Source organism: Sceloporus undulatus, chromosome 4 (genome assembly GCF_019175285.1).
Source record: "Sceloporus undulatus isolate JIND9_A2432 ecotype Alabama chromosome 4, SceUnd_v1.1, whole genome shotgun sequence".
Classification (NCBI taxonomy): Eukaryota; Metazoa; Chordata; class Lepidosauria; order Squamata; family Phrynosomatidae; genus Sceloporus; species Sceloporus undulatus.
In genome coordinates, this window is record NC_056525.1 from 59170290 (window position 1) to 59192136 (window position 21847).

Genomic DNA, 21847 nt, shown 5'->3' on the forward strand with positions numbered 1-21847 from the left:
GCTGATGCCATTTAGAATTCCCAAGAGAATTATTTCACAATTAAAGTCCTCATGTCCTTCCAGACTATTGGCCCAACCTAGATACAGAATAGGACCTCTCCTGGAAACCTTAGTTTCCTGCCAAGTATATGGAGGAATAAATGTTCCTTCAAATATTGAGCTTCCAATCCAATTAGAGGTTTAAATGTCACCACCAGAACCTTGTATTCAGACCAGAAACAAATAGACAGTCAGTAAAAGTCCTTCAAGAGTCATGTTTTATGTTGTTTATATGGTACACCATTCTGTAACCTTATTGTTACATTTTGTGCTACATGTTCTACATAAAGTACATCACAATAGTTTAATTGGGAAGTTACCAGTGTGTTGACTGCTGTGACTAATTTATCCTGGTCCAGGAAAAGCTGTAGCTGGTACATCAGTCATGGTGCCAAGCAATCCAAGCTGTGTATTCCACTTGGGCCTCCAGTAACAGAGAGAAATCTAGGAACAGTCCCAAGCTGTGTACTTACTTCTTCGGGGGAGTACAACTCCTTTCAGGGCAGATATCTTACCCAATTCTTGGACCTGAGAACTACCAGTCCACAGAGTCTCCATCCAGCCCATTACAACAGCCTCTACACTATAACATCTGTTTTACACTGTACTTGCCATCAGGCCAGAATTCCAAAAAGCAAAGTTTGATTTTGCCGTTGTTTATAAGGGACACCATTTTACTATGCCATTGTATAACATCCATGGATTTTGGTCCAGGAGGCCATCCTGGAACCAAACCCAAGGGACCACAATATTTTTCTACAGATGTCTGCTTCCACTATCTGGTAGAAGGAAATGCTCTCTGGACAATCCCCCCTTTGGTGGAAACCTGCATCAAGATTATTGTAACAGAGATTGTGTTTATGTTATGTAACCAGAGCAAATTCAGTGATACTATTTAACACTAAACAACTTCCTGATCATTTTTAATTTCTTCTGTGCTCACATCATTGCACTGGTGCCATGTAGATTGGCTATGCCCATATTTTATTTCTCTAATCTTTTATAGAGATTGTAAAGGTGCCTTCTGTCTTGTTGGACAGGACCATGTATAACAGGATCCAAAAAGTCCAATGGAAACTGTTATACAGGAAATGTGAAACAGCTTTTATTAAAGTTTTCTGTGTAAACTGTTAGGGGTAATAGCAGTTCAGATGTGGCATATGTGCACAATTTTGTACATCCTTGAAACTCAGTAGCTGTTGCTGTGGATTTTATTATTTCCCAAACTGAGTTTGTTTGTTTTTTTAGGAAAAAAAACCTCCCTTTCCCTCACTGCTGGTCCAGTATTACCTAGCTTGCTCATTGTCCTTCCTGCTCTGCTCCTGTTTGTATTGCTTTTATTGTATTAATACATGAACTGGATTTTTTTTCTTACAAATGACATGATAAAGAAATGTAGCAGCCTTCCAAGGCAGAAATTTGTTTGATGTGTTGTTTTCCTGCTAGCTTATTGTCATTTTTAAAATTTCTCACTTGCAGTGCTTTAACAAGTACTCAAAATTATACAAGCTTTTTTAAAAAAACAGAAAACATCTTTGTTTTAGGTACAAATGAGATAGAGATTAAATGGCACTATGTTGCACATTTTCCAAAATAATAAAATGTGTTGCCTACAAGTCAAGAGGGCAATTTTACTTTTGTTCTATTTTTTGTATATCTATTTTTGGTCATGTAAACTTACTTGAACTTAGGCAGAGTACAGTTAGCTGTCAGGTGCTTTTAATCTAATTTTTGGGATTTCTTTCAATCATTTGTAACTATGAAGTCTTTGTGGCTTTAGGAAACATTATAGAGGCATGCAAACAGATCCTCATGCAGCATTAGAAGTTGTCTGTGAGAAGGCAAGAGATACTGCATCTGATGTGCTGAAAGAACAAAATATCATCCTTCCTCCTGATGTCAACCTGAATTGATGCTTTGGGATATCTTCTGCTAGACTCAGACCCAACAATTATACTCAGAAAGCTGACCCGCCCAAGGCATGGCCCATTAATGTGGAGCAGCTGCTCTGCTTTTCATAATCTTGCTTTAGGTTTCTTCATCATTACTTGAGGATACTTAAGGAACTGCCTATCTAGTCTTCACCATGTAATATCTGTATGCTGCCTGCCTTTCAACGCATTCAGTAGGCTAAATCAGGGCTAGACAGCTGGCAGCCCACAGGCCTCTATCAGACATATTTGTTGAGCAACACTATAAGAATTTAATAAAGATGTGATGAAAAAGAAAAGGCTGAAGTGAAGATGTTTAAAATACTGCAGGACAGAAAAAGATGTCTCACTGTAATATTACATATTTTTGTGTACATGCTTCCTGTGAGATGGCTGACTTTTAGTAGCTATTAGTAAAAGGGCTGCACTTATGTGAAAATGCACTGCCACCTTCTGGACATCAAACTGGAAACTGATAGATGTCCTGATTATCAACTCCTCAGCTACTAGAAGCATTTTTAAAAAATTATTATTATTAGTCAAATTATTATTTTCCCAAGAAAAAACTATAAACAAGATTTCAGTATTTAAAGGTTTGATCCTCTTGACTTGTGTGAGAAGCCTTTTACATAGCATTTACACATGTCAATAGAAGACTGTCAAGCTCCATTTTGAATTCTTAGACTCTATTCTTGGTTCTGGCTCTTCCCAGCAAAATTTATTGAAATTATTCCAAAACATATTTGGTTCTCAGCTCCTCTCAGGAGTGAATGAACTATCAAATGCCTTTTTGTCAGGGTTATCTATTTCTTTTCAGATTCAAGAGAGTCTCAGGCCAAACTACCTTTAAAATACACACACAGAGCCATTTTCAGAGAAAAGTATAATGGAAAACACAACTTTGTATCTTGTATGCAGTTGCAAGTAACTGCATCAAGGCTCCATTGTGTAAAACAGCTTTAAATGGTTTTGTATCCTGGAAAAAAGGGGTTCAAAAAGAAGTTGGATGGTCCACTGCTCCATCGATTTTTATGCGTGACCCAAGTGAGTTTGCTGAACTCCTGGCCAAGGGGACATTCTGAATTTCTCCATGAGCTAATTAAGTTGTGACATTATTTTCATTTGATACAGAAATCTAGAAAGCTAAATAAACATAAAGCACAAATGTTGGAGAAACGCTTCCCCCTAGCATCTCTGCATCAGCTGTAGGTATTTTCTACTTTCCAGCTTCTCATACTGCAAATATTTATCAGAGACTTACTGAGAATACTGTGATCTATAGTTAATATTTTGTTTCTTTTGTTTTGTTCTATTTTAGCAGGTGGTGGGATCTCAGAGCTGCTATGAAGATACCCTGCCCTCTTCCCCTCCCACATTTACCCTTATTTCCTGCAGTGGTATCATAATATGGAATAAGGACAAAATATTCAGTCAGATAATGGACTGACTTTAAGTTAATATGGTAAGGACAAGTGACCTGGCTGCCTATGGACACAGGAATCAGTTTTTTAAAAGAAGCAAAATTATGGAAGAGGAATTTTTTTTTCTCCCTGATCTTTTTTCTTGTGAACAGTGAAGGAACATGGAAAGTGGATTTGTACAGAATCTACGGGAAGGAAACTGTTTTTTGCTTATTAAGCCACTTAAAGTTCCCAAACATATGAAGGGTTCTTTCAGAGGATAAGACCCCTTCCTTCAAGTTGAGGCCTTCTAAGAGTTTCTGAACACTAATGACCTGTCATGCTGTTGTGGATCTTGGCACATTGCTAATGGATTGTTTCTAATTGAAAAAATTACTTGATGCGTCATTTTATTTTCTCTGTTATCCACTTTGGCTTGCAGTGGGTTTGTAGGCATGCTGTTAAAGCTTAGTTTTCCATTGTATAGCTTTCCAAGTTGACCTACTTTTTGAAGGTTTGGAATGGACACATGGAGTCTCAATCAGCCCAGAGGATGACAAGGTTATAAAGGTGTTACAAGAAATCAGTGCTGATTACAAGAACAAAGGAAAGAGTAAGAGCAGCAGCCATTTATGTAGATAAAAGAAACAGAATGATATGGAGCAACACATCTGCTCATTATACTCCCAAGGTTCATTCATAGCCCAGAGATGCTTGTTCTCCTTTCTACCACTTCAGAACATGCAAGAAGAATGAGCATCTTCTTAGAGGTGATAAATACACTTCAGACAGAACATGAAACCATAATGAGGGAAAGTTTGTGCTTTTACTCTGTGTCCTGTCTAAAGCTATCCAGAGATTTGGGTTTTGTTGCTGGGCATAATGTTTGAAAAGGTTGCTTTCGTATTTCTGTGCATGTATATTTTCAATCCAAATTCATATTAATCTCTGAACTCAAAGAGGGATTTTTTTGTTTTTTGATTTGCTTTAGTGATTTAGTTTACAGGAAGGCCTGCCCTGTAGAGTTTTTCTTCTTTGAGTTGGTCCTTATATTATGTAGTATAATTTATGACATCTCTAACTTTGATAGCTTCCATGCAACCTTTCTGTGTACAGTTCTGCCACTTAAGCCTACCAGTCTATCCAAAGAATGGAAGATGCTCGGGGCAAATTGTCCTATGCCTTTTTGTGGTATTATGGATTCCTGCCTTATTCTGCAAGTTTTTCCCATTCAGTATCCATGGTTTATTTTCTTTCAGTTCTTAACATTCTTTTGTTTCTCCAGACATAATGACTGCTTGTTAGTTTTCTGTAAAGTACTGCTGTGATACTAGCTTATGTGTTTGTAAATAAAGAGGTATGTTTATTTCTTATATAGAGGAACTGAGAAGCACAATCCCTGCTCTTATTATTATATGGCTTCAAGTCGTTTCCAATTTACAGTGAACCTAACACATGGTTTTCTTTGCAAGATATGTTCATAGCAGGTTTGCCCTTGGCTTCTCTGGGCTGAGAGTGTGACTCAATGGGTTTTCAAGGCCGAGTGCGGATTTGAACCCTTATCTCCAGAGTAGTAGTCCAACACTTTAATTAAAACACCACACTGGTTTCTTACTTACACAGCCAGTATTTTGAGTGCAATGCATAATTGCCCACTTTACCAAACTCTTTTTGGCTCCTGCAGTCACCACCACCATCCACACACATCTTGCTGCAGTTTCTATTGTCAGCACTTCTTTTGGATTACTTGCCAGAAGCTGCATGCGCACACACAAAAAAATGACACAATATTATTGTCAGTTCAGGGCAAAATGCACAAATGTGTGGCAGTAGTGACCCTTTCCTGATTTTCAGCTAGATAATCTGGGCTAAAGTAGATATATGGACTGGTATTCAGACTGCTAAAGCAAAATTGATAAATGGGAATCCTGTAGAAAGATGTTTAGTCCTCCTCATTGTAGACCTGTGTTGGAAAGCTACAGCTAAAAGAAAAAGATGCAGACCAGAGTAGTGTGCTCTGAGCTCTGCAATAGCTAATTCTGAATCTAGTCCTAATGCTATAAATTTTGTCCCCCAGCAGTGGCTTGGGAACCCCTTATTTATGGGAACCCCTTATTTATTTTCCCACTCTCCACAAGCTGGTGTGCTATTGAAAAAGTACACATGATTCTATTCATAGATAATAGCGGTGGTGTATTTGATGACTTGCCCCTAGATTCCTAGGGACAAATCAACAAGGTTCCTGACTGGTCATCTTAATAGCAAAACGGACACAATCCTGACCCCTGTCGAATGTAGAATTACCTGTTCTCAACAGTGTCAAAGCAGAATGTAATTGACTTTTCAGGATGATGCTACAGTTGGATTGTAGAAGGCTGGTTTGTGACATCATAGTTTTATAACAATGTGTTAGGCATCTGTGAATGAATGGGCCTGGAAAATAGAACAGGGCTAAGGGTTATTTTTAATAGCAGATGGCTAGATAGGAGAATATCCTGATCTATGCAGTTACAATATCTCTAATATTGGGGTGCTTCATATACTGTTCTGAATTTCCTGTACTTAATATTTCATAGATTATGTGGAAGTCCCTTTTTGTAAGTATCACTTCTGTCTTGTTATGTTAGTCTTCTGCCTTTTTTCCAAAATAATTGAGGTGACCTACGTGGTCTCCCCATTTTTACCCCAAACATTTTTATCCTCCCAAGATAGCTTCAGTTGAGAGAATAGCAACTGGCTCATAGTCAACAAGTGAGTTTTATGAACAAATGGGGATTTGAACTCTAGTCTCCCCAGTTCTTTAAAACCATGACAATGACCAAAAAATGCAGCATGTGGGTTCCATTAAAGATACTTCCATGTGTCAGTGTAGAAATTGGGACTGGAGTCTGTCTGTTGTACAGCTTCATCCTATTGCTCTAAAAGGCAAGGAGTCACAATTTGCTCATTCTCTTCTGATTTAAATGCTTTCTCTCTCATGGGCTGACATAGTGTTTCGGGGCGGGCTGGGGTGAGATGGGGAAGAGGCCAGTGCATTAAAAGGTCCCAGCTTCATTCCCCCGCATCTTGAATTGAAAATGATCCCAGCTAGAATGATGAGAAGAGCTGCTAACAATCAGAATCAATTATTCTGAACTATAGCAAGATTGGGGAAGCTTTTTCATCCCAAGGGTAGAATTCAATTTCAGAGGGGTTCTGAGGCCACATTCTAGTAGTGAGTTGAGCGAGAGCCAAAAGCAAAAGACTAAGACCAAGAACATCCACATATTTTGTCATAAAGCTCTTAACTAAGCCTTACTAGAGGCATTTCAATCTTTTAGAATGGGGGGGAAGTGCCCACTAAAGCTGAAAAATCACCAAACAGTGGCATCATGGGGAAATGGGCATGGCCCTTTGGGAAAATTCCAGACTAGTCATATTCCCATTGGAGATGAAGTTCCCTGTTGCTGTACTAGATGGGCCAGTAGTCTGACTCAGCTCAAGACAGCTTTACAGATTTGTATGGTTTGGAATTGTTCAGTTCCTAAGTACACAGAAATGCAGCACCATTTGTGCTTGTACTTTTCTTTTCTGCCATTCAAAACCACCTGAAAGAAAGAAATGGAGACGACCTTCTTTCTTAGGTTCAGTAATTTAAGACTGATATTGATAGAACTACAGTGGGCCCTTGGTATATGCGGGGGATCCGTTCCGGACCCCCCCCCCCCCCATTGTATACCAAAATCCGCGTATGCTCAAGTCCCAATTGTTCCCAATGATGGCGCACGTACACGAGCGCCGCCATTGGGAACAAAAGCTCCCTGGCCTCCCCTCCTCCCTTCCCACCCTTGCTTCCCTCCTCCCTGCCTCCCTCCCTCCCCTCCCTCTTACTTACCTTCAAGGCCTCCATCTGCCACCGCCGCCACAGGAAAAGCCGGGTGGTGGTGGAGGCGGCGGCAGCAGAAGCCAAGCCCTGGGCTCCTCTCCGCCACCGAAGAAGAGCCTGATGGTGGTGCTGGGGGCCTCTTGGCCCCGAACAGCACCGCCACCGGACCATTCTTGCAGTGGCGGTGAGGAGGCCTTCAAGGCCTCCATTGCCAGCATCCGGCCTCCGCCGCCACAGAAGGGCCGAATACCGGTGTTGGAGGCCAAGAGGCCCCAGCACCGATAGGCCTCGAGGAGGCCAGATGCCGGCACTGGAGGTCTTGAAGGCCTCTGGCGCTGCTGCCCTCTACGCCTCCTCTTCGCCGCCTCCACGCATTTCCTTGTGAAAAGGAGGCGTGGAGGGCAGCAGCGCCAGAGGCCTTCAAGGCCTCCAGCTCCGGTATCCAGCCCTTCCGCGGTGGCGGAGGCCAGATGCCGGCACTGGAGGCCTTGAAGGCCTCCGGCGTGGCGGCTGTGCCTTACCGCCGCCGCAGGAAAGGTCCGTTGGCGGTGCTGTTCGGGGCCAAGAGGCCCCCAGCACCGCCATCGGGCTCTTCTCTGGTGGCGGAGAGGAGCCCGGGGCTTGGCCTCTGCTGCCACTGCCGCCACCCGGCTTTTCCTGTGACGGCGGTGGTGGCAGTGGCGGTGGCGAACGGAGGCCTTCAAGGTAAGTAAGAGGCAGGGGAGGGAGGGAGGAGGGAAGCGAGGGAGGGAAGGGAAGAGGGGAGGGGAGGAGAAGGAAATTGTCCCACGCACGCCGCCATTGGGGACAACTTCCCAATTTGCCATCCGCATATGGTCAAATCCGCAGATGGCAAATCTGCGTATAAGAAGGGCCGACGGTATGTTCTGCTGTCAAAAGAGCACTAATTCTGCTGAATGTTTATCTTGAAATTCAAATTGATTTGCTTCTAACCTTCCTGAAAATCTTTTCACATCTGTTAACAGAACATGTAAATTCTGTGTGAAATAGTAACATCAAGCCAGTTAGAACAAGTGGGTGGTGATGGGGAGTTTGGTGGTAGCTGGTGGCTCCCATGTCTGTAGAGCAGTGAATCCACCAGCTTTTAGATGACTTTGAAAGAGCTGTCTACGATGCTGAACCGATTTTGAGGATAGGGTTCAGCACCTGAAAGGCTCCTTTAAAGCTTGGGGTACCTGGTGTTGCTTCACCACCCCACTAATATGGAGGATTTATTAGAGGATAAAGTTGGTGGCATATCTATTTTTTCACATTCAGCTACTCTCCCTGTGCCCCAAATTTTGCTTTGTGTAGAAACTGGAAATATATACAGATCAAGTAGAGCACTGTGTTTGCAACCGATTATCTTACTGCAAGTTCTGCATTTTTGATAGCTATCTCACCTTCCAGCTTTTACCTGATCAGACAAGTTCTGCAACTCACATTGATTGAGTAATGGGAAAGTATTTCGTGAGATTAAATTTACCTTTATGTTCTGATTTTTAAGATACATTTTCACATAATAGGACTATGCTTGGAAAGCCTATAACTACAGGATACAGATGTTAACATGATGTCAGCCATGGACTAACTTAATAAAACGTTGCATAATATATGTGATGAATAGTATGTTAAATGTATAATTTTTAAATTATAGTTTCTTAATTTTCATATCACGAATAAGATACTGCTTTTAATGATACTCTAGTTTACCTGGGGGGGGGGGGGGAGTTATAATTTGTAGAGAGATCTTGTAGCACCTTTGAGACTAACTGAAAAAAACAATTGGTCAGTCCAATATGGTATACGTTTTGATGGAAATAGCAATAGCAATAGCAGGTACATTTCTATACCGCTTATCAGTGCACTTAAGCACTCCCTAAGCGGTTTACAAGGTGTAAGCTAATTGCCCCCAACAATCTGGGTACTCATTTTAGCGACCTCGGAAGAATGCAAGCCTGAGTCGAGCTCAAGCCCTTTCGCTGGTATTGAACTTGCAACCTTGTAGTTTTGAGTGAGTGGCTGCAGTACAGGCATTTAACCCTTGCGCCACCGGGGCTCAATGGATAAAGTTAATTTTCAAAGCAAATGTGATAAAGGTTGCCAAATAGCTTTTAAAATTAATCTCTGCTACCTCCCCATTTGCCTTACAGTTTTAAAAAGCCCTATTCCATCACGGCCAGTGTCCAAACCTGATCCAACCATAGGTGAAATTAAAGGCCCTAAAGTTTCTTACAAGTATTGAAAAAGTCAATCCTTGCTGCACTGGGAAGCATTGTACAAACAGATCTTTATGTATTAAACTTTCATTTGTACCTTCAAAATCTGACAGTATCAATAAGGGCCCATTACATTGTATTATTTGGTTTGTGATTTTGTTAAATCATTCAATTTATTACCAAAAATGTATTGCCTTAGAACAATATCGCCACATCAAATGTTCCTGCCGCTGCACTCCCTCTCCAGAATTGTTTGGATATAGGTTTATTGAGCCTAGGTAGAGTTAATGGGTATAGCTGGCACTTATGTACTACCTTGAGTATAGCCTCTTTATCTGACTTAAGAGGATGGGCTGTCCATATTTCATTCCACCTTTTTTCTTCTATAGTAATTTTCAAGTGTGAAAATTAGAGTCTGTATTACAGCCATATGATTTGTAAATAATTGCTTTGTAAATAAAAGATACAAAACATCTAAAATATTACAATTATCTAGACAGCAAGTTTTTTTTAAAAATTAAACACATTAAGGTAGCCGCTCTGATTTATATCGATTAAATTCAAATGTTGTAATCTGCAATGTCTCTTAACAGCTTTGTGTAAGGAGCTTCAGGTTTGGTCTTCAGTTGCTCATGTGTAACTGGTCTGGCATCAATGAACAAATCTTTAAGGCTATACATTCCTCCACCTTTTGAATTAGCATATCCTTACAATTTATCTCTTTTTTAAAATCTCAGATTGATAAGGCAAGAACATAAAGGGGAAATTGGTGGGGTAAACATCTTACCATGTTTATAGCAGATCACAAACATCTCTTTCACAAAAGGATGCTTAATATCCCCTTATTTCCCCCTAAATGTTGGAAGAAAAATATCAGTACATCTGGATTTATCATCTCTTTCTATGCCAGAGCACCCAGTTTTCTCATTGACTTGTATGAATCTGATGAGTTGCACTAAAGGAAATGCTTAATAGCATTTCTTCATATTAGACATAGCAAGACCACCTGTTATTGTATTATTGTATTTTACACCATTAACATTTGTTAGCAACATTTCAAGATAAATAAGGCCTGAATGACTGAGGTTTAGTCTAGAATGATACTTAATTCTCTTTTGTTCTTCTGTTGGAATGTTTATGCAAAATAGGTTTGATTTGTTGTACTTTTGAAACCTGAATATTTATAAAGATATCTGAAAGAAAGAAAAAACACAATCTACATATACTAACTTTTATGTTCTCTCTCTTTCTCTCAGTGTCTCTCACCTTTTAATTATCACACTTTAATATCTGAGTATTGTCCTGATGAATTCAATCAATGACTTTATTGCCAAAACAAAGACAAGGGAAGATAAGGATCAGCTCTACAGTCCAAGGTGTAATTTAACCAGGTTTTTGAACAAGTTTTCTTCCCTTCCTATATGACTTGAATGGCCTTTGTATCCTGAAGAGTTCTGATGTCTGTGAATTTGGCTCAGAAACCAAGATCTATTTTAAACTTCTGGAATGTTTCTGACATTCAAAGAATGACACTTAGATTATTTAACAGAACTATAGAATGGATTCTAAAAACACTTTTCAAGTATGGTAACTGCAGAAGCCAGTCTGATTCTTGGAACATTAGCGCTTGCTTACTTTGTGCCACTGTCAATGGCTTCTGATGAATTGGTTACCAGTCCTGTCACCATTCCCCAGAAATTGAGCGCTGCTAGCGCCCGAGTTTCTGTGAGCTCCACGAGCTGCAGTACTACCTGTGGCCTGGGCTACAAAGTAGAGGAAATATGTCAAGTTAAACCTACTGGGGAAAGGAGAGATTGTATCAAGCGGAGACTGGACTGCTTGAGCAACTGGATCTGTGGGATGGTGCATTTCACCATCCCTGTTGGTAAACCCTTTGAGCTCAGCTGCCTGACCACAGAGGAAATTGGTCCAGAGACCCAGAGCTTTAGTTATACATGGAGGTTGGCCAGAGGTATCATCACCACAGACGATGCTCTCTTCATACCCTTCAAGACTCCAGGCTTTGTCATTAAGTTTTCGCCCACTGAGGAATATGATGCAGGAACATACAGATGTGATGTGCAGCTCATGAAAACATACAAGATTGTAAAGAGAATCTATTTTGGTCTTCGTGTGATTCCTAGTCATCTGGTGGATCTAAACTTTGACAAATCCTTGACTGAAGAGCAGAAATTAGAAATCAAGAATGAAAAAAACCAACCAAATGCTACTGCTGCTCCAGCCCAGAAACAACCACAGTCTTGGCGACAAAAAGCCGTGATTGTGTTTCTGATAGGCATTGGAAGTGGGGTGGTAGGAGGGGTCTTGTTGCATACCCTTCTGTACCGTTTGCTGAAAAGTCCTGCTGACTATGAACATGTGGAAGAATGAAATGCACTTTTTTGTACTCTTGCTATTGGATAATATCTCTGTTGATTCGCTATGTGAAGGTGTAGGTCAACGAGACATTGAATTTATAACTCCAACTCAGTTTTCCCCATTTTTAAACTCTTATCAGGAGATGATCACATTTCTTTTTTTTAACTGTCTGGAGGAGGTCTAACTTTACCTTAGTCACATGCTGTGTACCTGATGCACATTAGTTCCATCAATGCTTATCTGTGAATAAAAAAGAAATGATCTCACAGCTAATCTAATTTAATGTGTGGTTTCCTTTGACCCAAGTGTTACAGCTGCAATCGGCTGAAGGTCACCTTGAGAAATTAGTAACAAAATTAGTTTAACTTAATTTACTATAAAGCAATAAAATCCTGTACTTTAATTATTTTTAAGTCTATAGGACCTCTGTCATGTAGTCCAAACCTGGGTAACCAGTAACATACAGCTGAGCCCTTGCTTTGCATGTAGGAGATTCAGGTAGGGTTGCAAAGAAACAATGGAGGGCTTTTGCCAGTCACTGTAGGCAATGCTGAACAAGAGGAACCAGTGCTTTGACTTTGGCAGCTTCTTGTGTCCTCACGATCTAGCAACTCCTTAGTTCAAAATCCAAATGGGACACCAGGCTTTTACAATATTTCTGAATGCTCCTCCTCTTCACGTAAATCAGCAGGATAGGTTCTGCCATTATAAAGAGTGAGGCATGTAGATCTGTAAACGGGGGGGATCAAACAGGGAATTAAAGAAGGGAGGGAGTACCAGTTCGACATCTGGAATGGCTTGAAGAGCATGTAGCATGTCCCTTAGCTACATGCCTCTTCAATGCTATCCAGATTTCTGTACATCTGGATACTCCCTCCCCTTCTTTAATGCATGACTACAAAGGCATCATCACAAAGGTCATCATGTTGTCCTCTGGAGGTTGTGGAGAATGACATTGTGTGTGTGTCCAGCTATAGTAAGGTGGGAAGTTTTAAAGGTAGGGGGCTACATTAGACCCTCACCCCAGAAACCTTGGAATATCTCATTCCCTTGCCAAACACCCCACCAAAGGAATTCAAATATTTGTGATCCCCAAATGCTCCCACACACACTCTAGTTGCTATGGTGAGCATTTTTGCTATGTTTTCATTTATTCACTACAGGTCTTTCATAATGGTTTGCCTGGCTTTTCTCCACAATTTGATTAAGGAAAATAGAGGTTTAGCCTGATTGTGCAATGTCCCCTAAAAAGAGAGGCCTTTTCTATTCCCCCCCCCCCCCCCAAAGGAATTAAAACCTCATTGCTGTGAAGATGGAGATGCATTTGAAGCTACCTTGCTCAAATAGTCTCAACTTTGGCCTCTGTTAGAGCTCACTCTAATCTTGTCATGAACTCTGACACATCAGGCAGCTCATGTCAGTCTGTTCTGCACCCAGAATATATGCTTTGGCTTGGTTGTTCCTGTCTCCATCGCCTGTCGCCTGTAACATTCTCAAGTTTGTTGTTTTGATTGACAGGTGATGTAGCTGGGGTTCCACCCCACCCTTGGTTGTATACTGAGGAAGGAGGGAAAAGTCTCACCCCTTCTATCCATTGCTCTTGGAGAGAAACAACAGTACAAGAGGAAACAAGGAAGCCAGATACGGAATTTACCCGTCTTGGACCTTTCCAAAAAAGAAAGAAAGAAAAGACCTGATCAGCACAGTGATGGCATGGCTCAAATTCATGAGCTTCTGCCAACTCTGGATGAGCCCTTAAACTGGCCCAGTTGCCTTGTAGTAGTCACTACTTGCTTGTTCCCCTACTGGAATGGCTAGAATTGGACCCAAATCATTAGAAATTGGTGGGTGCACAAGCTTTTCAGTCCCACAGGCTGCATCCAATGTCTGCTGGGAGCTACACAAATTCATGTGTGCATGTACCACCTACACTTGAGTGTGCTCCCATTTCTCTGCAATCTCCACTAAGGAGTGAAGCAGACATGGCTTGGAGTGGCCTTTGGCAGTTGGCCCCTGGGACTGCAGCAACTGAATGGACCACTTTTGAAGTGGGCTGCCGTGGCTGTACCAAATGAGCTCTCGGCAAGGAGCAGTTTTTTTCTGTTCCTTTTGCTAAAGGGTTCGGGCTGCCTTAGGCAGTCTCAGAACAGATTGTGGTTGTGCCAGGGGCATGTATTATACAAACTTCATGCCCCCCAAAGCAGCCAGAAGCCACTCTATTTGGCCTGTCTGTTTCAGGCCTAAGACTGTTTATCTCTCAAGTATTAAATTAAAGATTGGGAGGTCTTTAAACAGAGGCTGGGTGTCCATCCGTTGGTTATGCTTTGATTGAGAGTTCCTGCATGGCAGGGGGGTTTGGACTGGTCTCTTCCAATTCCATGATTCTATGATACTAATGGGTAAAGAGCAAATTCAGAAACCAGGGAACAGTATTTTTCCACCCTGTAGCCCAGATGATCAGCTTTACCACAGGAAAAAAACATGGGCGGGTTACAAACCGCCCATTTGGGGCGGGCTGCACCCGCCCCTTTCCCTGCTGTATCGGGGCCTCAGCGTCCAGAGCGGCAGCCGCTGAGGCCCCGATCCGCCGCTTTCCGGGCTGCGTGGAAGCGGCAAAAGGCCCCTTCCCCGCAGCCTGGAAAGGGGTGTTCTTGGGGCTTCAAGCCCCAAGGACACCCCGCGGCGGCGGGGAGAAGGAGAAAGGGGCCATTTGGCCCCTTTCTCCTTTTGTCTGCTGGGCGCAGCTGTGCGAAGGCTGCGCCCAGCGGACCAAACCAGGAAGGAGCTCCAAAACAGAGCTCCTTCCTGCTCTGCGCTAAGGGCGCACTAAGCGCACTGGTGCGGAGCAAGGACGTCACATCTGCGCCGTCCCGTATAGAGGCAGCGCGGTCGTGATGTCCTCATGGCGGCGGCCGTGTGGAATGGCCGCTGCCATTTTGTGCGCGCACAGCATGCACTAGGGTTCTTTCTAACCCTAGTACGCGCTCTGCGCGTACTAAAGTGCCCGTTTGTAACAGGCCATGGTGTTCCTCTGGTTTCAGAGATATTTATGTAAAAAGTAGCTGAAGATTGCAGTTATGTTCTTCTACTATAAACTCTGTCAGCTAATGGCAATAAAACAAGCTCAACACTTCAAGTGAAGGGAACAGCATAAGTCAGTGCTACTGGTGGTCTGTGAATTGATGCTGGTCCCTGAGACATCTGCTGCTGGCCCTTGGAGAACGTCCAAGAACAAAAGAAACAATGGTAGGCATTGAGCACAAATATGGTACTGGTCCCTAGCACACGGGGGGGGGGGGGAATGCCAGTCCCCCACATCAGATACCTTAAGAAGATGCAAGTGTCTGTCTGTCTTTCATGTTTGTATCGTCCTACTGGGATTTATCCCTGCCAAGTTATTCTGACTCCTATTTCCCCTCTCTTCCACAAATCACCATCAACTCCCCATCTTGTGTTTAAACTTGTTTGGAAATAAGTCACACCAGAGAGGTTTACTGAAGTCATTAGAGAACTTTATTGAAGAACTGCATGCTACTGCAGCCAACAAGTGATTTTAATAATGGCTTACAATGCTTGCACTCTTTCTTTCCTTATTTTTTTTCTTTAAAAAAATAGTGTACAACAAAGTTACTGAGAAGATAACATCCCCATTTCCTGTATGGTGAAAACCGGAGTAGAAGAGGCAAACAAAGGAGTTTTGTTTAGAGGATGAGGTGGTAGCTTTGTAAGTTAAGTGAAGCCAGGCTCAGAAATGTTTGTTCAGCAAGGCAGAAAGTTGTATACAGACAGCATCTAAAGCCTGTGAATCCAAACCAGTTTTGGCCTTGGGCTGTGACTTTGGTGATCTCATGAAGACCTACTGAGACCTACATTCAGCTTGTGTCAAACTGAGGGTGGCAGTGCTTGGGGTGAATATCCAAGTCCATTCAGAACTCATCAGAGCCAATGGCCATGTTTAGTGCAGTATTCTGGATGATATAGTTCAAAAATAACATTCAAACTCTGGAACTGGCATACTACCACTAGAGCAGGGGTAGGCAACCTGCGGCCCGTGGGCCGGATGCAGCCCGGCAAGGCCTTGGGACCGGCCCTAGCCCGGTCGTGCCGCCGATTGCCGCCGGAGCCTTTGGCCTCTTGCGTGAGGGCGTGAGGCCTTTGGCCTATCAGGAGGAGGGGGGCAAGTGGCAGGCAAGGGGGGCAAATGTCTATAGAAGCCTCTGAAACATGCATTTATATTAACATTTTTTAAAAAATCAGCACATTTTTTTGCGTGAACTCCATTTTTAAAAAAAACATGTCCTCCATTTGAAAATTTTGTCCTACATTTGTCCTGGTTTATTTGTTTATTTAATTATTTATTTTTTGGCTTCGGCCCTCCAGTTGTCTGAGGGACAGCAACCTGGCCCCCAGCTCAAAAAGATTGCCTACCCCTGCACTAGAGCATGCATTATGGATTTTGAAGCTAGGAAAGAGCTTGTCAGGTGTGTGTAAAGAACAACTGAATGACCACAGACTGTCGCTGCCTCCATAAGTGTTGCTAGTGGCCACTGACTTGCTTCCAAAAGAGAGAAAGAAGGAATGGTTTCCAACAACTTACGGGGGATGTCACAACACACATCAATGAAGTTCTTAACATTCCTTGATACTTTAAATCAGATTATAAAAACTACACAACCACCAGTGGTATTTAAAGAAAGGTGGGTAAAATAATCCTTGCATTTTTTTAAAAAAAAAAGTGGATGTAAACATATTAAAAAGTGGATGTAATCATGAGCAAAACTGAGTAAAAATTAATAGTAAAAAAGCACAATGGTTGATGTCTTGGTGTATACTTGATATCAAAATAACTCCCAATTAATGTTGCTTATCAATTTGTTTTTCTATACACTGTTATGAATCACAAAAATGCAATGGGCCCAGTTTCTATTGAAATAATATTGCAACATTTTCTCTTAATCTCCATGATTTAAATGGGGGTTACCTTCCACTTTCTGTACATGCACAACCTGACAGCTACATATAGGGTTCCATCCCACAGGACAGCCTTCTGTATAGGCAGTGATGCTGACCTGTACCAGAAAACCTTAGGCTCAGGATGTAAAATTGTCAGTGTCATGCAATAGATCAACTTCAGTTTGGCAGGCTCTCCTTTTGTTCTTTCCATTTTATTGTTGTATTAGTGTGGTGTGTGCGTGTAACATGAACATACTCTTGGATGCATGCATGTTTGCTCAGAATGTATTTAGGACTGCAAGCTAAGCCCATTATTATTATTTTTAAAAATCAGAATCAGAATTGACTTCACCGTCTTTTTATCAACAAATTCACTCTTCCTTCTCTGTCTCCAACAAAAGTGTTCTTTATTGTTATGGTGATGGTGGGAATCCTCCTAATTAAAAATTCTTAACATGTATAGTGCATTACAAAATACAAAAACACTATATGACGGTATTAGTATCTGCCATTAGTATTTGCCATATTGCAGTTGGGAGGGCGATGTTTGAGTGTGGCTAATCTGCAAGCACCTGGTGGGCTGATGGCATAAGCACAATATAAAACAAGGATTTCCTGATTTAGGACTCAGCCAAGGGAGCCGTGTGATTTTAAGAGCTACAGTTGGAATATTTAAAATTCTCAAGCTCTTCTTACACTAACTCTCTCTAGTTCAGAAACCCTTGTTAATCTGAAAATCACCCAGACATCTACCAGCAGATGTTGATGATTAACTTTCTGCTCATCCCTGGCTTAAAACACCAACACAGTATGAAACCTGAACACGTACTGCAGTTTTATTTATATTTGATAAGCTGGCATATGAATGTAAATGTAACAAAAAGAATATATTTTAATGAATGAGAAGAAATAATACAAACTATAAAACAAATGTACATATAAATATATACACAAATACACATGCACGCACACACATAAAAGTAATTTCACAGGGCTATGATCATACATCATAACTGTATTCCTTTTATATTTTAAAATACTGATTTTTAAAATTGATTGGTGTGTATTTCTCCAGAGTGACACTCATGGGAACAAGGCCAACCTGTAATATGGGCAGTATTTACCATTCAATGTGTCACAGATAAATTCTGCCAAGTTCATGCAACTGAGAAAAAAATGCATGAGGGATGCATTAACTTCCCACCAATCCAACCTTCCCCCCTTCACCTGGAAATAGAAATCTGAAAAAGGTTGAAAGGTATCTGGTTTTGGCAAGCCTGGTTCTGCCCCATCTGCACATTACATATGTGACAATGGGTTGTTTTATTAGCACAGACACTGTTGAAAGTGGTTTCAACCTTTGATTCTTGAAGTATGCTAGACTTCATACTAGAATACAACAAGGGTACATTTTTTCACTTCACCAGAACCATTATTTAGGGTTGCATATGTAAATCTAAATAAATTCCACCAAAGCACATTTATACACTGCACAAATGCCTAACTCTTGCATCCTTTTAGGTAAGGGCATGTACTTATCTGGATTATGCAGGAGAATGCAACTTTCTCTTCTCCATTTTGTTCCCAGAGCACTTGACTTTTAAGGCACCCTGGTTGAGTTTGCTCACTGCTGCCAGGCTATTTGGCCTTTCAAGCCAATAGAAAGAGAAAACAGTCAAGGAGTATTCTGAATGGGCACCATTTTGAAACCACTTTGGAGTCTTCAATCTGCTCCTTATCAAATGGCTTAAATCCAGTAAATAGTCCTAACTAAAACAAACCCACTTAATGAATGGAAATTACATGTGTTAATTTGCCAAGTTTCTATTAATTCAGTTGGCCCAAATAGTTGGGATCAACAATTGGATTTTAGCCATTAGCTTTGGTTGAATCCAAAACTAAAACAGAAAGGTAAGTAAACCTCACAATACAGGTTACTATTAACTTCACAATACAGATGATATGTCAAATTTAGGAGACAGTGGTCTCTACATATTATGTCCACAGTACAGTCAAATAATCAAGTATTTCCTAGTTTGCAAATCTAGTCTTTGAGCCACTTGTGATGCAATACTCACCTGAAATATCCAACAGTCCAACACAAGATACAGTAGTTAGGTGTTTATTTTGTTACTGCACCTTTTTAATAATTTTTTTTACCGTATATAGTCATCTATATGTCTAAAAATTTATGCCCAAAAATTGACTCCAAAATTCTAGGTCGACTTATTTATGGGTCAGTATGTTAATGTGATAGCAGCTCTTTCAGGTTTCCCCATGCAGTTTTTTTCTGTCCTGATCCAAGGAGAGAGTCATTGGTAACTGATTGATCGCTGTTTCTTTAACAGTCTCTCACCCACCCATACACTTCGCTGTCTTGGGAGTGAAGACTGAAACACTGAAGCCTCGTATTGATTGCTGCTTCCCTCTTGTCACTCGCATACACACACTGAAGGAGCCTCCAGTTTTTACACTCGACCTAGCCATGGGTCATGTCAAAATCCATAATTTTGGCCCCAAAACTTGCCCTTGAGTTATACATGAAGTCGACTTATAGTGGAGTATATATGGGTAAGCCTGGAAAAATTACATCTGGAATCCTATATAACTAGGTTGTTACGTAACTATGGTAGTTAAGTAGCTCCATGGTGAGTCCCGGCCTGATAACCCCAGTCCCTGTTTACCTGTTAGCAGCCACTATGATCAATGGGGTTATGTTCCTCTGTCATTCAGGAACTGGCTAACATTTCCACCTCTTCCCATAAGTGATTTCCAGTGCGACAGGAAGAAACAGGAGCCCTGTCGCAATCCCCCCCATAGCATGAGAAATCACTTGCACATTCCGGGGGGTAGGGATGGGTGGGGAGAGGGAGTGGGAACCATCAGCTAGCTGCTTCTTGAGTGATAGGGGAACAGACTACCATCAGTCACAGAGGCTGCTTCCTAGTAAGTAAAGATTTCATGGTCCCTACGCAATCCTTAAACTATGACTGCGCAGGAATTGTGACTATCAAGCAGTTAAGACTGTGTAATCTAGGTTATGCATTCATAACTTCTATATAGGATAACTGCATTTTTGGACCACAGTTCCCAGAACATCTTCTCCCAACCAGTTTGGTTATGACTACAGGATTCTAGGAGTTTTAGTTCACAAAAATAACTTCCCCACACTCCAGTTTTCACTGCCAGGGATGGGGAAAGATTATTGTGGGATTTCCTGCCTTGAGTGCCAAAATAGCTTGACTAGCTTTAGATAATATGCAACTGAGTGGACATGGGACACCATTTGTTCTCCTGCCTTAGGCAGCAAAATGTCAAGGACCATCCCAGCTACTTTTTCTCCACACTTAATTCTCTCAGAACAAAGCAATTTAAAATGACAACCTAGTTTGACAAACCGCTCAGCCTTACACAGAAGAGAATAATCAGGATCGCCCTAGGAGGGAATATTAGAAGCTGTGATGTGAAAGTGCTTTAACACTTACCTATAGTTTCCTTGGCCAAAAAGGTGGGTATATACCCACTCAGGACAGTGCAAAATAATTAGAGAGGAAGCTCTTACACATCATATGTACTGCATCCTAGGCGTAGAAAAAGTGTGTTCATGTTTTTGAAATGCAGATGTATTATTTTCTATGTAGTAAAATGTGTAGAAAATGCTCTTTTTTGCACAAATTAAACATGGGAAAATTATACACAGATTAAATCCCCAACTGTAGTATTTTCTATGCAGGAAAAATATTTCAATGCAGAAATATTATTTCCTGTGCAGAAAATACAGTTTTCTACACAAAACAACCATGTGCAAATTTTGGGCAATATAAGTCCTGAACTGCAAAGATTATTCTCAGGCCAGGATTCTTTTCATCCACAAAAACCCTAACTCTAACCATTTTTTGAATATTTACAAATATTTTGTCTGTCCCTAGTCCAGGCTATGTGACAGAGCCCCATCACTTCCTAGAGTCTGAAATGCACAGAAGAAGCCCTTCTTTGATACCCATCACTTTCACAGGTATGGTTGATGGGGTCAGGAAACAAGGCCTTCACTATAGCTGTCCCTAGGCTCTGGACCTCTCATCCTGGGGAGGCTAGAATGGCTGCCTCCTTGCTACCCTTCCATCAGCAGGTGAAGACTCCCCCTCCCCTGTTTTTATCCCAACATGTTTTTAGAACTGAAATTTATAAAGGAAAATACTTTTAAGAGGGTGATGTAATACTTTAAGCTGTAAAATTTTTAAAAACAGTTTTTAAAGTGTGTGCTTTAAATTGTTTTAATAGTATTAATAGTTTGATTATATTTTAATGTTAAACTTTTGTTTCTTTTTAATTATATAGCCATCCCAATTTTGAGGAAAAGGCAGGGTCTAAATAAAGATGATAATGGTGACGGCAATTACTCGATGATGATGATGATGATGATGGCATAGAGCCATCAGCATCCTGTCTTGATATATAGAGCCAAAGTCAGTTTTAAAAAGGCAACAACCATATAAACTTCTTTTTCTCCTGGAGTTAATTTTCTAACATTATAGTGTGAATTACATCATGCTTAAGTAGATCTCTCATATGCCTAGTCCTTGCTGGGATGGCTGCCACCACTGACCCATGACAGCAAGTAATAGCATACATAGGAAGTCACAGGCATGGAAGATGTGAGAAGACCATCAAATCCATTAAGGCAACGTTTTCCACAAATTGTCTTTTAAGACTCTAGTCCAGTATGCTATAAGGAGACTAGTGTAAGGAAACTAATATTACCCTGTCCTCTTACAATTCTATTTCATCTTAAAGCCTAGTCTGGGCAAAGTAAGTTTTCCTGGTCTACCCTAAATATAACAGTGGAGAACTAGATTTTAATAACCAGAAAGCAGGAGGCCCTTAAAGGCAGATAAATACCATGATTGGAGTTATTACTGACTCTCTTTGGGGCTTGCAGCCACCCCTTTTACAGCCAGATCGGGGCCATGGCAACTGCACACTGTGCCCCTGATCTAGCCTTTGCAGGGCACAAAAAGGAGCCGCAAAAAGCAGCTCCTTTTTGTGCCCTGCAAAGGGCAT

At 41.3% G+C, this 21847-nt stretch overlaps 2 protein-coding genes across 7 annotated transcripts in view; both read left to right on the forward strand.

Annotated features, from left to right (window-relative positions):
• RBBP5 (RB binding protein 5, histone lysine methyltransferase complex subunit) overlaps positions 1–10846 on the forward strand; it is a 33078-nt gene extending 22232 nt beyond the window's left edge. For 4 of the 6 annotated variants that reach the window (XM_042462793.1, XM_042462797.1, XM_042462795.1 and 1 more), the window contains exon 14: positions 3289–4743. In XM_042462793.1, coding sequence (XP_042318727.1) covers positions 3289–3317 — 29 coding nt within the window. In that variant the 3' untranslated portion in view covers positions 3318–4743. Of the gene's footprint in view, positions 1–3288; positions 4744–10710 lie in introns of those variants that run through there. The other 2 variants (XR_006103477.1, XM_042462796.1) reach the window with 2 other exon arrangements.
• Positions 10847–11035: 189 nt separating this feature from the next.
• TMEM81 (transmembrane protein 81) lies at positions 11036–12097 on the forward strand. Its single transcript, XM_042462798.1, has one exon. It carries the CDS (start codon positions 11039–11041, stop codon positions 11843–11845), a length of 807 nt encoding a protein of 268 aa, XP_042318732.1. The 5' UTR covers positions 11036–11038; the 3' UTR covers positions 11846–12097.
• Positions 12098–21847: the final 9750 nt, after the last annotated feature.

Bases quoted from the DNA above. Each gene is read 5' to 3' on its own strand.
- TMEM81 (XM_042462798.1), top strand. From the start codon at position 11,039: ATGGTAACTGCAGAAGCCAGTCTGATTCTTGGAACATTAGCGCTTGCT.